Below are 14,553 nucleotides of genomic sequence, written 5' to 3'. Positions count from 1 at the left end.
CAAAAACATCAATTCTTCAGCGCTCTGCCTTCCTTATGGTCTAACTCTCACATCCATACATGACTATTGGAAAAACCATAGCTTTGACTAGATGGACCTTTGTTGGCAAAGTAACATTTACTTTTTAATACACTGTCTAGGTTGGTCATAGCTTTTCTTCCAAGGAGCTGCTGCTGCTGCTAAGTTGCTTTAATCGTGTCCAACTCTGCGACCCTGTAGACGGCAGCACACCAGGCTCTGCCATCCCTGGGATTCTCCAGGCAAGAGTACTGGAGGGGGGTGCCATTGCCTCCTCTGCTTCCAAGGAGCAACTGTCCTTAATTTCATGACTGCAGTCACTATTTGCAGTGATTTTGGAGTCCAAGAAAATAGAAGTCTGTCACTGTTCCATTTTTTCCCCATCTATTTGCTGTGAAGCGATGAGATAGGATGCCATAATCTTTGTTTTTTGAATATTGAGTTTTAAGCCAGCTTTTTTTCACCTTCATCAAGAGGCTTTTGAGTTCTTCTTCGCTTTCTGCCATTAGGGTGGTATCATGTGTATATCTGAGGTTGTTGATATTTCTCCTGGCAGTCTTGATTCCAGCTTGTGCTTCATCTGGCCCAGCATTTTGAAATATGTACTCTGCCTAGAAGTTAAGTAAGCCAGATGACAACATACAGCTTTGATGTACTCCTTTCCCAGTTTTGGATCAGTTTGTTGTTTCATGTCTGGTTGTAACTATTGCTTCATGACCTTCATACAGGCTTCTCAGGAGGTAGGTAAGGTGCTCTGGTATTCCCATCTCTCTAAGAATTTTCCAGAGTTTGTTATACTCCACACAGTCAAAGGCTTTAGTGTAGTCAAATAAGCAGATGTTTTTCCAGAATTCTCTTGCTTTTTCTATGATCCAATGGATATTGGCCATTTGATCTCTGATTCCTCTGCCTTCTCTAGATCCAGCTTGTACTTCTGGAAGTTCTTGGTTCATGTACTGTTGAAGGCTATCTTGAAGGATTTTGAGAATCACCTTTCTACCTTATGAAATGAGCACAATTGTGCGGTAGTTTGAACATTCTTTGGCATTGCCCTTCTTTGGGATTGGAATGAAAACTGACCTTTTCCAGTTCTGTGGCCACTGCTGAGTTTTCCAGATTTGTTGACATTGGTGCAGCACTTTAACAGTGTCATCTTTTAGGATTTTAAATAGCTCAGCTGAAATTCCATCACCTCCACTAGCTTTGCTCATAGTAATGCTTCCTAAGGCCCGCTTGACTTCACACTCCAGGATGTTTGGCTCTAGGTGGGTGAACACACCACTGTGGTTATCCCAGTCATTAAGACCTTGTTTGTACAGTTCTGTTTATTCTTGCCACCTCTTCTTAACCTCTTCTGCTTCTGTTATGTCCTTGCCAATTCTGTCCTTTATTGTGCCCATCTTTGCATGAAATGTTCCCTTGGTATCTCCAGTTTTCTTGAAGAGATCTCTAGCGTTTTTTATCCTTTTGTTCTGTTTCTTTGCATTGTTCACTGAACAAGGCTCTTTTATTTCTCCTTGCTATTTGGAACCCTGCATTTAGTTGGGGATGTCTTTCCCTTCTTTGTCTTTCACTTCTCTTCTTTTCTCAGCTATTTGTAAGGCCACCTCAGACAACCATTTTGCTTTGTTGCATTTCTTTTTCTTTGGGATGGTTTTCTTCACTGCCTTCTGTACAGTGTTACTAACCTCCACTTACGGTTCTTTAGACACTCTGTATCAGATCTAATCCCTTGAATCTATTTGTCACTTCCACTGTATAATCATAAGGAATTTGATTTAGGTCATACCTGAATGGCCTAGTGGTTTCACTTACTTTCTTTAATTAAAGTCTGGATTTTGTAATAAGGATCTCATTTTCTGAGCTCCCCCGGTATTGTTTTTGCTGACTGTGTAGAGCTTCTCCATCTTCAGCTGCAAAGAATATAATCAATCTGATTTTGGTATCAACCATCTGATGATGTCTATGTGTAGAGTTGGCTCTTGTGTTTTTGAAAGAGGGCATTTGCTATGATAGTGCGTTCTCTTGGAAAAACTCTCTTAGCCTTTTCCCCGCTCCATTTTCTAGTCAAAGACCAAACTTGCCTGTTACTCTAGGTATGTCTTGACTTCCTACTTTTGCATTCCAGTCCCCTATGATGAAAAGGACATCTTTTTTTGGTGTTCGTTCTAGAACGTCCTGTAGGTCTTCATAGAACCATTCGACTTCAGCTTCTTCGGCGTTAGTGGTTAGGGCATAGACTTGGATTACTGTGATTTTGAATGGTTTGCCTTGGAAATAAACCAAGATCATTCTGTCATTTTTGAGATTGCACCCAAGTACTGTTTCAGATTCTTTTGTTGACTATGAGGGCTTCTCCATTTCTTCTAAGAGAGCCTTGTCCACAGTAGTAGATACAATGTTCATCTGAATTAAATTCACCCATTCCTGTCCATTTTAGTTCAGTGATTCTTAAAATGTCGATGTTTACTCTCGGCATCTGTTTGACCACGTTGACCTGTTCAAAGATCATGGTGTAGAACTAAAAATGAGATTATGTCATTCTATTACTCAGGAAATTAATTTCATGCATATATACTAGTTTGAAGACTTAGAGTAATGATTGAGATGATTGAGATGATTGTGATCTGAACATGATGATGGTGGATTTGGAAAGAAGTCATGGACTTGAAACATATTTTGGAATTAGTAACAGGGAGAGCAGTGAGTCAGGAGTGTGTCCTTGGTCTTTTGGTTTGGATGGCTGGGTAGATGGCAGCAGTATTTATGGATGTTGCACAGGAGGAGGGATTTGAGTAATAATTAGTTCGCTTTTGGCCATTTTGAGTTTAAAAAGCCTGTTGGACATACAAGAGGAAATGTCTTATGGCAGTTTTCTATAGGAATATGAAACTTTAGAGAATAGTTGAACTAGCTCATAAATGGTAAATTATGTGAATGGTTAAAGTCATTCAGGGAATGTGTATAGAGACAGCATGTCTTAGACAAAAAACTCTAAGAAAGTCAATATTTGAGGGGTGGGCAGAATATATTCTTACTAATGCAGAATATCTTGTGTTTTGTTTTAGAATGATGCTGAAACCCTACAGAAGTGTCTTATTTTGTGCTATGAACTATTGAAACAGATGTCCACTTCAACAGGTATAGGTGCAACCATGGATGGCATCATTGAATCTTTGGTATGTTGAAAGAAATAATGTAGTGGCTGCTTCATATTGTGAGAATTAAGATAATGCATGTAAAAGACCTGGTATATGTTATTCTTTTAGAAAGTTTGAAAAAATTATTTTATACTGGCAAGAGATGCAGAATATCTTCATTTTTTGAATAGTAAGAGGAATACTGAGATACAGTAGTAATATTTAAAGTACCAGAATCTTACTGTGTAGAAAGACTGAGAAAGTTACATTGTAAGCCTTGTGAAGGAATTTGTTTATTACTGCATATTTAAGGGACTTTTTACTAAAGTAACCCTCCATAGGTAATCTCCATTTTACTCAGGAGAGGGATATAAATTCTCCAAGCCTTAGAACAACATTGTCTGGTAGAAATATAATGCAAACCACCTGTTAACTTTAAATTTTCTAGTAGCTGCATTTAAAAGTTAAAAAGAAATGTGTGAAATTAATTTTAATATATTTAACTCAATATATCCCAAATATAATTTCATCAGTTAGTCAATATAAAAATTATATTCTCTTCTTCATACTAAGTCTTAAAGCACATCTCAATCTGGACAAATCAAATTTCAAGTATTCAGTAGCCACATGTGGTTAGTGGTGATGGTATTAGACATGCAGCTTTAGAGTATTTTTTTAGTATTGCTTCTTATCCAAAGCAAATTTTAAATGTATCCAAGCTCTTCCAGGATTTTCCCTAAGGTTTTTTTCCCTTGGGATTAGTGAAAAACAGCCAACAATTGTGCTCTAAAATCTGGTTCCTTGGATTGTCATGAGTTTGTCAATATAGTAAAGAAACCAGATTATTATTTAGAAAAGTCCAGAGCTGATTAAAACTAGATCTATTAAATCTCTAGAATTTAGTTTTAATTTTAAGGAAGAAGATGTCTCTAATGAAAAGTAATATTTTAAAATTTTGCTGTGTGCTTTATGTCTGGTTCTGTTGCAGGAGAATGATAAATTATGGTATAATCAACTACACAATTGAAACAGTAATTACAAAGACATATATATATGTGGGAAAACACATACAATATTGAGGAAATAAAGAATACAAAATTGAATGGTCATAACGATTTTAAATATATAAAAGTAATCTGTCTAAAGATTGGAAGAGTAAGGTATTTAGATATAGGAGTGATAATATTTTAATGGAATTACTGTGCTTAAAAAATGAAAGTGAACAAATATTAATGATTTTATAATATAAATAATATATCTGTCATAGTGTATTGTGTACTGTACACTCAGTATTGGGGATAGAGTGTACATGATTTACAAAACACATGTAGACTGCCCTTGGTAGATCTTTTGGTCAAGTGAGAGAGGACATCAATCAAATAAACAAGTCAAAGCTTATGCCATTGATAATGGCTATGAAGAAAAGCTTTATGGTCATATGTTAACTTAAGATAATGAGTTTCATCTATTCATGGAGGGTGACGTTGAGGTGACATTTGAGTGGGCATATTAAGTATGTGAAAAAGGAAGGGAAGAATGGTATAGATTTACTCTTGTGAATACTGTAGCCACCAGCAACATGTGGATATTAAAAACCTGTGACTATTAAAAACTATTCTAAATATATATATATTTATAAATGTAAAAATACATTGGGTTTCAAAGACAGTACAAACAACATAATTTATCTCACTTTTTTATAAAATTTTTTTAAAACCACAGCTAAAAATGTTATCTCAATTTTTAGATGTTGATTATATGTGTTTTTATTTATTTTGGAATAAAATATATTAAAATTAATTTCATCTGCTTCATTTTACTATAATGTGGCTATTAGAAAATTTAAAATGGTATATGTGATTTGCATTATGTTTCTAGTGGATAGCACTGATTGGGAAACATTGAAAACAGATCCATTGAATAAACAAAGAGCAAGGGATATTGCGGCATGAGATGATACTGGGAAAGACTACACAATAGGGAGTTTTATCTTCTCTTTCAGCACTGGGAAGCCATTGAGTCAGCTTTGGCAGGTGGAGGGAATATAGGGACTATAATTTGCTCTGACTGTTTTCTTCTGTTTTAGCAATTTACTATTTAGTTTTTTGAGTTAATAGACTATATATGGAAATGAAGTAGATCTATGAGGTCTTAAAGAAATTTTCGTTTTGACCACCTTTTTAATATACTGTTTTAAATTTCTTCTAGTCAAAATTATTTTAATCTCTAATTCATTTTAGATTCTTCCTGGAATAATAAATGTTCATCCTGTAGTAAGAAATTTGGCTGTATTGTGTTTGGGATGCTGTGGACTGCAGAATCAGGATTTTGCAAGTAAACACTTTGTATTACTATTGCAGGTAGGATTTATCATGTGATTAAAATCTTGATTATACTTCCTGAAATAAATACTCAATCTGTCTGAATGTGCTAGTATTATAAGTTTAATCTATTCCAGGGCTTATTGATGTTGTTGATGATGGATGACTTTTAGGAACTCAGTTTTTAATCTTTTGATTTTTCTGTTATTAAATTTTTTTTTGTAGAAGATGAAATGTCAGTTATTTAAGGTTATCTTAAAGTTAATCATATAGCAAATTATATTGAGTGCATATAATATGCCCTGCATTATTCTCACTTAGGAAAAAATAAAATAGGTAATGAAAAACACAAGATAAAAGTTGCAGAGGAAATACACAGTGGAAAATAAACAGTAAATAGTATGTCAGATGGAAAAGAAACAGAGGAAGGAAATGAAGACTGGTAATAGGGAGTGGGAGCAGTTTGATCGAGAAAAACCTCACTAATAAGTTGAAATTTGGGCCATTACCAGTGAGGAGTGAGAATGAGCTGTAGATCTGGGCTAAGAAGTTTCCAAAGAGAGGGAGGAGCAGGGCGGGAGGCCCTGCAGTAGGACTTTGCTTTACATGTTCAAGGAGTAGGACCTCATACGGCTAGGGCAGACTGAGCAAAGGGAAGAATAGTAGAAGAAAGAGTTTGTAGGTAGCTGACATCCGTGTCTTTATGGATGTCTAGCAGTCTATAAAGATGTAGCTTCACAGTGAATGAGTTGGGAAGGAACTGGAAGATTTTGTGTAGAGTATTTTTATGCTCTGACTGGGTATGGTGTTAGTTAGATCATGGGTTGGCAAACCTTTTCTGTAAAAGTCTAGAGAGTAAATTTTGTAGACTTTGCAGGGCGAATAGTCTGTCTGAACTCTTGCCCTGCTGTGGTGGTTGAAAACATCCATAGATGAGAATCATTATTAGGTGTAGTTGTAGATCAATAAAACTTATACTTATGGAATCTGAAATTTAAATTTCATATAATTTTAGTGCATAATGAGATATCATTTTTTAACCATTTAAAAATGTACAATTTTATTCTTAGCTTAGAGTCTGTATAAAAATAGGCAGCAGCTGGATCTGGTCCATGAGTCATAGTTTGCAGATTCCCTAGTAGTAATTACAGGGATACAAGTATGGAAGCAGGGGTACTCATAAGGTATTGTAATAATCCAGGAAAGAGAATTTGATGACCTGGACCAGTGTTATGATTTTTGGGGTCATGAGAAGTGATGGTAATTTAAGTTTGAAGACAATGTCTGAAGAATTTGCTGATGAATGTGACATGACATGTGAGAAAAAGAAGTGGAAGGAAACAGGAGTTTGGCCAGAATAGGTGGAAAGATGGAGTTACCCTTTCCTGTGATAAGGAAAACAGAATAACAGGTTTTATGGCAGGTAAATGAGATAAGGAGTTCAATTTTGGACATGGTAAGTTTGAAATTGGAGGTACAAATGGGTGTATATTGGAGAGGCATTTGTATGTGGGTTTGGAGCTAGAAGACAGGCCCAGACTGAGCACATGGATCTGGGAGTCTTTATTCTATAATTGTATCTGATACCTAGAGAGTGGATGTTACCTGACAAATGCATGTAGTTTGAGAAGAGATCTCAACTTTGTAGTTCCCTAGGGCTCAGGCAAGGGAGATGAGGAGGAACCAGTTAAGACCAGGGTGAAGTAGATAGGGGAGAGTGTGATGTCCTAGAAAGCAAGTGAAGATGATATTTTAATGAGGCCAAGATGACCCAACTGTCTAATACTTGTGACAGGTTGGTAAGACTTCATGGTTGACCATCTTTGGCAAGTAAGGAAGTGTTCGGTGACTCTCATGAAAGTAGTTTATGTGAAGGTCAAAGTCTATTGTAGTGATCCAAAGAGAGAATTATTGAGTAGAGGATTTTTTTCCTCCATTCCTTCTCCCTGAGAAGGATTGGAGACAGCCAGTGTAGACTATTCTTTCAAGATTTTACTTTGTTAGGAGTAACAGAGAAATGGAGGGGTAGCAAGAGAGGGTATGGGGTAACAAAAAAAGATTTTTTGGTTTGAATTTTTTTACGATGGAGAAAATTAAAGCCTGTTTTGTACCCTAATGAGAAGGACCCACATGGAACGAAAAAAGTAACAATATAGGGAAGAGAGAGTGCTCAGCTGCTTGAGTGCCATTGAGTAGACCAGAGGGGATTACGTCTAGTGTATCAGTGGAATCCATTTGACTTTTTAGCTCCCTTGGACATCTGTTTTTAACGTTTGGGCCTAGCTTTACTGGGAAAATATACTTCCCTCCATCTCCCCACACAGTCACAGGACGACAGTGTGAATCATGTAGCACTTGGAGTTGTCAAATGCAGTGGGATAGAAAAGCTGCAAAGTATTTTTGATCTGGGGGGAAATTCAACTATTGATTGGGTTGAGTCTTTTAAAAAAATCTTCATAAAAACGATAATCCTTGTCACATGTTCTTTTCAAGTTAACATGAAAAGTGCTCCCGTTTACCTGTTGGCAAGGAATTTGCACAAAAATACCTTGCAGCTTTTTATTCCACTACATTTGACAACACCAAGTGCTACATGAATCACACTGTCCTTTTGTGACAATGTGGGGAGATGGAAGGAAGTGTATTTTCCAAGTAAACCTAGGCCCAAATGAAACTTCCTTTAATGTTGCATATGATATTGCCAAGAAAAAGAAAGCATACAGTTAGGGAGGACATGGGTAAGTCATGTGTTCTGGAAATGGTCAAACTGACTTGTATCAAAGGAAAAAAATTTTAAACCATACTTTTTTTTAAAAGATAGTTCTCAGAAATTTCAGTGTTTGGTTATAATTTCCTTTTTTGGAGTACTTCGCATCTAATCAGTTCATTTAATGTGCAAGGGTTAAATTCCTAACGTTGCTTTGTTTATATTTATCATCCCATGCTCGTTATCAGAGTAATATTTCTGTTATGTGAGATTCTTTTGGAAACTTGGAATGTCAAGTATTATCTTTAAAATGGTGTATAGTTTTTTTCAAACTGGGAGAAAGATTTTGTACTTTATTCTGATGAATCATTTATAGCACTTGGCCATATATCTGGTTTTGCTCCAAGATGGAGAATAAATCTTCCATTACTATTTAAAGCAGCAGGTTTTGGCATCAGTGATTCTACTAGTAATTCTAAAAGGAGTCCCATGTACTATTGTGAATTTTATTGGCTTTATAGCCAGGAAATAAAATCCTACATTTTCAAAGAGATTTGCTAAGAAATTAAATGAGTAAGTTGTCAACTTCAATTTTCTGGCTTTCTAGAGGAAGGGTAGTGAAGTGTAGATTGACCCCTAGTCATTACTTTGTTTTTTAAGTGGAAGAAAAATCTTACGAGAACATTTGATAGTGAAGGTTCATTTATGTCTAGCTTACTAAGTACAGTGCTTTCTGACTCTAAAAATGAGGTAAAACATTCATTAAGTTGCCCTATGTACCATTATGAGTACTTCTGAAAATTTACAAGTTGTTTTCAAGTTGGAATGCTGATAGAGGAGATTAAAGTTAGACAATTATATAAAATTTCTAGCACTGCAGCAAAAAAAAAAAAAAGTAGCCTAGAACTCTTTCCAAAAGTACAGTAACTTGACTTTTAAATTTGAAATGTGAATTTTGATCTTTTTAATTTTTGTTGATATAACATGAATAATATGGAGAAGGAAATGGCAACCCAACCTCTAGTATTCTTGTCTGGAGAATACCATGGACAGAGGAGTCTCAGGGGCTCCAGTCCATGGGGTCACAAGGAGTAGGACACAATGGAGTGACTAACACAGTGTGACAACAACGTGAATGCTAAGTGTTTTGGTCATTTTAGAAGAAGTGTAATATGAATTTAATGCTTAAGAGTGTCCTGGAGTGTTAGGAAGTTAATACTAAACTCATCCCCCCATTTGACAGAGTTATAGGAGTGTTGTTTTCTCCTATATAATTTTCTGTAGTGGAAAGGAATTGCCAAAATCACGTTCATGTGAAAATTAAATGAATGTTCCCTATCAATACCATGACATAATTTTACCTTTATTTCAAATCAAAATAGTTAATAGTAGCCTTGTCATGGAATTAAAATTTTTAAAAATTAAAATTGACCTTTTTTTTAAACTTTGATCTCTGAGCTTTTTTTCAGGGACTGGCTATTAATGTTTGTCTGAAAAATAACAGTATAGTATATTTTTTTTGTACATTAAAAATGTGGGTGATACCAGATACAAATGCAGTAAAATAAATTGTATATGGAATTTTGCCTATGTTTTGAATGTTATTCTGGGTTGGACTTTTATTAGATCTTCAAAGGGATTTGCATTCAAAAGAATTTAACCACAGCAGATTCATTTGTTTATAAAGGTATTTTCAGAGCTATCATTGGAAGATTTTAGGTTAAAGGAAAAGAGCTATATTTTGGGAAAGTAAGAAATCAGTTTTGTTTGTTTTTTTTTTAAATCAAGTTTGACTAGCAGAAACTGATTTAAGAAATATATCCGCACTTGTTAGAAAGGCAGAAGAGGGAAATTACTTAATTTTAAAATCTTTCTTTAAAAAAAATCCAATTGTGAGAGCTATTGCTAGCCAGTAAAGGACTGAAAAGGGCAAGGAAAGCCAAGATGCTGTTGAGAGAGTAGTCTGTTTGAAATTTGTAGAGAATGGTCATGACAGTACATTTTTAGAAATAAGCACTTGGATTTGGCAAATTTGCAAGTCTTGCCATAAGAAAATGTAATAGATGTGCCTTGAAGTTAAGTTTTGTAATTTTGAGCCATTTTTCTCAGTTCATTTATTTGACAAACTTGCTGGGATTTTTTTTTTTAATTCTATGGGCTAAGCTGTATAGTGTATCAACCAGGCTGATCAATGACCAAAATTTAAGTACATTAGAGAATATACTAATAGTAAATTTCTTCATCGTAAAAACATTCAACTCTATTTTTTTTCATGGCTTTGAAATTTGGTTTATAGGAATTCAGTTTTCTTAACTTAGGATACTCATACAAACTGTTGGGTTTTGTGATTTACTTCCTTTTATAAAGGACTCCAGTTCAATGAAAACTGAGTTGATGATTAATCAAACCTGAATTTATTGCACTAATAAGAAAAAAATTTGTCTTTAATGAAGCTTGATAGCTTAGAGGAATACTGATGTTCTAGTAAATGCTTTTCATTAGTTAGGATGTAATATTTTTGTCTTTATAGATGACCTAAATAATTGCAATATAATGGAGCAGTCTTTCTAGATCTTAAAAACATAATAAAATCGTAGTTGAACATATACTCATTGAACACATACTCATACACATTTTTTATTTATAAAAGGAACAAATAATATAATTCAGCTTGACTCTAGTTCAGGAAACTTTTACTGACTGATGAACTTTTTCTGAAAGAAATGTAACTCTTAAACGTCATGGTATAAATAACAGTAACTTTAGAATAAATTTTAATTATGTTTTAAAAAATATTATATGTAGACTTGACACTGTTGTTGAAATTAGACTAAGATATATGTTAATTTTATTTTGTGTGAACAGAATGAAAGTGTACCTAATTTACTTTTGGTGGGGGATGTTGTTTCAATTTAGGTTTTGCAAATTGATGATGTGACAATAAAAATAAGTGCTTTAAAGGCAATCTTTGACCAGCTGATGACATTTGGATTTGAACCATTTAAAACTAAAAAAATCAAAGCTACTCAAAAGGAAGGTGCAGACATAAACACCGATGAAGAGCAAGAGTCAAAAGAATCTGAAGAAGAGACTGCTATAGCCAAGAATGTTCTGAAACTACTTTCTGATTTCTTAGATAGCGAGGTAAGAAATAATCATGGCCCTATTAGTGTACAAGGTCATTTTTAGCATATATATGTTTATGCTCTTTAGTTTTTAAGCTGAAGTTTAAATTTGGCCAGCATTTTTAAGATTTTTGCCTTTTGAATATCAATTAAATTCTTTAACTTATAATATACCTGGTTTCCCACTATCATATTACATGTTTAGAGAATTGAAGTGTAAACAGAAATGAAATGACTATTGGGAGGTTGTTGTTTTTTCATCTTTTTTCTCTGTCTTATGATCTATGACTTACAAATTTCTTCCCCAGGAGTTTTGTTTTGTTTTTTTCTTTTTTGACACGGGGATTTTAGTTCCTTGACCAGGGATTGAACTCCCACCACCTGCACTGAAAGCACGGAGGCTTAACCACTGGACTGCCAGGGAAGTCCTCCCAAAGAGTCTTGAGAAATAATTTAAAACAATCTTATATTGAGTGGGTGCAAGTTCTAAGATATGGTATGGGCTTAGATCTCTTTCCTTAAGGTTCTCATTAACTACATTTTTAAAGCATCTATAAACATTTAAATTATAAAATTTTTAATTTTTATTGAGATGAAATTGACATAACATAAAGTAGCAATATTAGAGTGAACAATTCATTGACATTTAGTGTAGTGCAACCACTGCCTCTGACTTTTAAAACATTTTTATTATCCCAAAGGAAACTACTCATTAAGTAGTTGCTCCCAGTGTCTCCTCCTGGCAGCCTGTAACAACCATCAATTTACATTTTGTCTCTATAGATATAACTCTTCTGGATATTTCCTATAAATGGAATCATAAAATATGTGACTTCCTGTCTGCTTTCTTTCTCTTAGTTTTTTTCAAGATTTATCTATGTTGTGACTTGTGTCACAAGCCTTCTTATGGCAGAATAATATTCTGTTCTACGTATATACCACAATTTGTTTAGCCATTCATCCACTGAAGGATGTTTGGACTGTTTCCACCTTTGGGTGCTGTGAATAGTACTGCTATGAAGATACGTATGGCTGAGTAGCTATTTTCAATTCTTTTGAGTATATTTCTAGAAGTAGGGTTACCAGGTCATATATTAATTCTTCTTTGCTGTTTTAGGATTTTGCTTCTGCTCCTCATCCCAACTAATTGTTTAATATATCCTCAACCTTTCTTTCTTTTTAAAGTTAAAACATTTATGTTCTCTCAGCAGATTTTAGTAATACTATAGTGTTATCATTTAGCCACCATGTTTTACATTTGGTCTCTAGAACTTATTCATCTATACAAACCTCTATATTTGCCCCCATTCACCAATCTCTGGTAACCACTATTCTACTATTTCTCTGAGTTTAACTTTTTGAAAGATTTCTACATATAAGTGATACAACAAAAGTATTTGTCAGGCTATTTCAGTTAGTATATTGTCCTCAAGGTCTAGTCCTGTTGTTGCAAACGGCAGGATTTCCTTCCTTTTTTATGGCTGAATAATATTGCACTATATATCTCTCATCTTCTCTATTCATTCACTAATAGACACATAGGTTGTTTTTATATCTTAGCTCTTGTAAGTAATGCTACAGTGAACATGGGAGTGCAGATATGTCTTCAAGATTCTCTTTTTCATTTACTTTGGATATATACCCCAAAATGGGATTGCTGAATCATATAGTATTTGTGTTTTTACTGTTTTGAAGAATTTCATTCTACTTTCCATAATGACTACACCAATTTACATTCCCACCAAGACTGCACCTAGGTTCTTTTTTCTTCAGATTCTTGCCAAATGTCTTTTTGGTAAAACCATTTTAACAGTGTGAGGTGATATCTCATTGTGGTGGGGTTTTTTTTTCCCCTTAAATTCTTTTTTAAGTTTTTATATTTTGGTTTTTATCCATTTTTGAGTTAATCTTTTGTATATGGTGCAAGGTATGATCAGTTGTTGCTGGTTTGTTTTTTTTTTTTTTTGCATAAAAGTATTCATGTTTCTTCTAGCACCTTACAGCATGTGGGATCTTAGTTCTCCCAACCAGGGATCGAATCCATGCCCCCTGCATTGGAAGGTGGAGTCTTAACCACTGGACCACCAGGGAAGTTCCTCATTTTAGTTTTGTTTTGTGTTTTCCTGGTGATTAGTGATATTGAGCGCCTTTTCATGTACCTGTCAGCCATTTGTGTATCTCCTTTCAAAAAATGTTTATCAATTCCTCTGCCCATTTTTTAAAAAATTTATTTTTAATTGAAGGATAATTGCTTTACAGTATTGCATTGGTCTGACTCTTTGTGACCACATGGACTGTAGCCTACCAGGCCGCTCCATTCATGGGATTTTCCAGGCAAGGGTATTGTAGTGGGTTGCCATTTCCTTCTCCAGCGTTGGTTTCTACCAAACATCAATGTGAATCTGCCATAGATGTACCCATGTCCCATTCCACTTGCATTTTCCTCCCACCTCCCTCCCTATCCCACCCGTCTAGGTTGTTACTGAGCTCTGGTTTGAGTTCCCTGAGTCAGACAGCAAATTCCCATTGACTGTCTATTTTACTATGGTAATGTATGTTTCCTGGTACTCTCACCATACCGCCTACCCTCCCCTGCCCCCCACCCAGCCTGGCCCAGAGTCTGTTCTTAATGTCTATGTCTCCACTGCTGCTCTGCAGATAGGTTCCATGTGTGTGCATTAGCAGACGATGATTGTTTTTCTCCTTTTGACTCACCTCACTCTCTATAATAGGCTCTAGGTTCATCCACCTCATTAGGACTGACTCAAGTATGTTCCTTTTTATGGCTGAGTACTATTCCATTATATATTTTATATATATATTATATATTTTATATTTTATATAAAATATTATATATTATATATATATATAGATATATATAAAATATATATACACAGAGAGAGCATGCACGTGTGTGCGAGAGCACAGCTGCTTTATCCATTCATCTGTCGATGGACATCTAGGTTTCTTCCATGTCCTAGCTATTGTAAATAGAGCTGCAGTAAACATTGGGTTACATGTGTCTTTTTCAGTTTTGGTTTCCTCAGGGTGTATGCCTAGTAATGGGATTGCTGGGTCGTATGGTGGTTTTATTCCTAGTTTCTTAAGGAGTCTCCATACTTTTCTCCATAGTGACTGTATCAATTTGCATTACCACCAACAGTGCAAGAGGGTTCCTTTTTCTCCACACCCTCTCTAGCATTTATTGCTTTTAGAGTTTTTGATGATGGCCATTCTGACCA

At 35.0% G+C, this 14,553-nt stretch overlaps 1 protein-coding gene across 1 annotated transcript in view; it reads left to right on the top strand.

Moving 5' to 3' along the window:
- Window positions 1–14,553, top strand: part of NCAPG (non-SMC condensin I complex subunit G) — a 45,014-nt gene that overhangs the window by 16,440 nt on the left and 14,021 nt on the right. The window contains exons 12-14 of the mRNA XM_020878320.2: window positions 3,087–3,197; window positions 5,399–5,518; window positions 11,103–11,330. Of these exons, the coding sequence (XP_020733979.2) occupies window positions 3,087–3,197; window positions 5,399–5,518; window positions 11,103–11,330 (459 nt within the window). The remainder of the gene's footprint in view (window positions 1–3,086; window positions 3,198–5,398; window positions 5,519–11,102; window positions 11,331–14,553) is intronic.

This window comes from Odocoileus virginianus, chromosome 21, assembly GCF_023699985.2.
Source record: "Odocoileus virginianus isolate 20LAN1187 ecotype Illinois chromosome 21, Ovbor_1.2, whole genome shotgun sequence".
Taxonomy (NCBI): Eukaryota; Metazoa; Chordata; class Mammalia; order Artiodactyla; family Cervidae; genus Odocoileus; species Odocoileus virginianus.
Note: the sequence above shows the minus strand (reverse complement) of the source record. Positions and strands in the feature narration are given on the sequence as shown.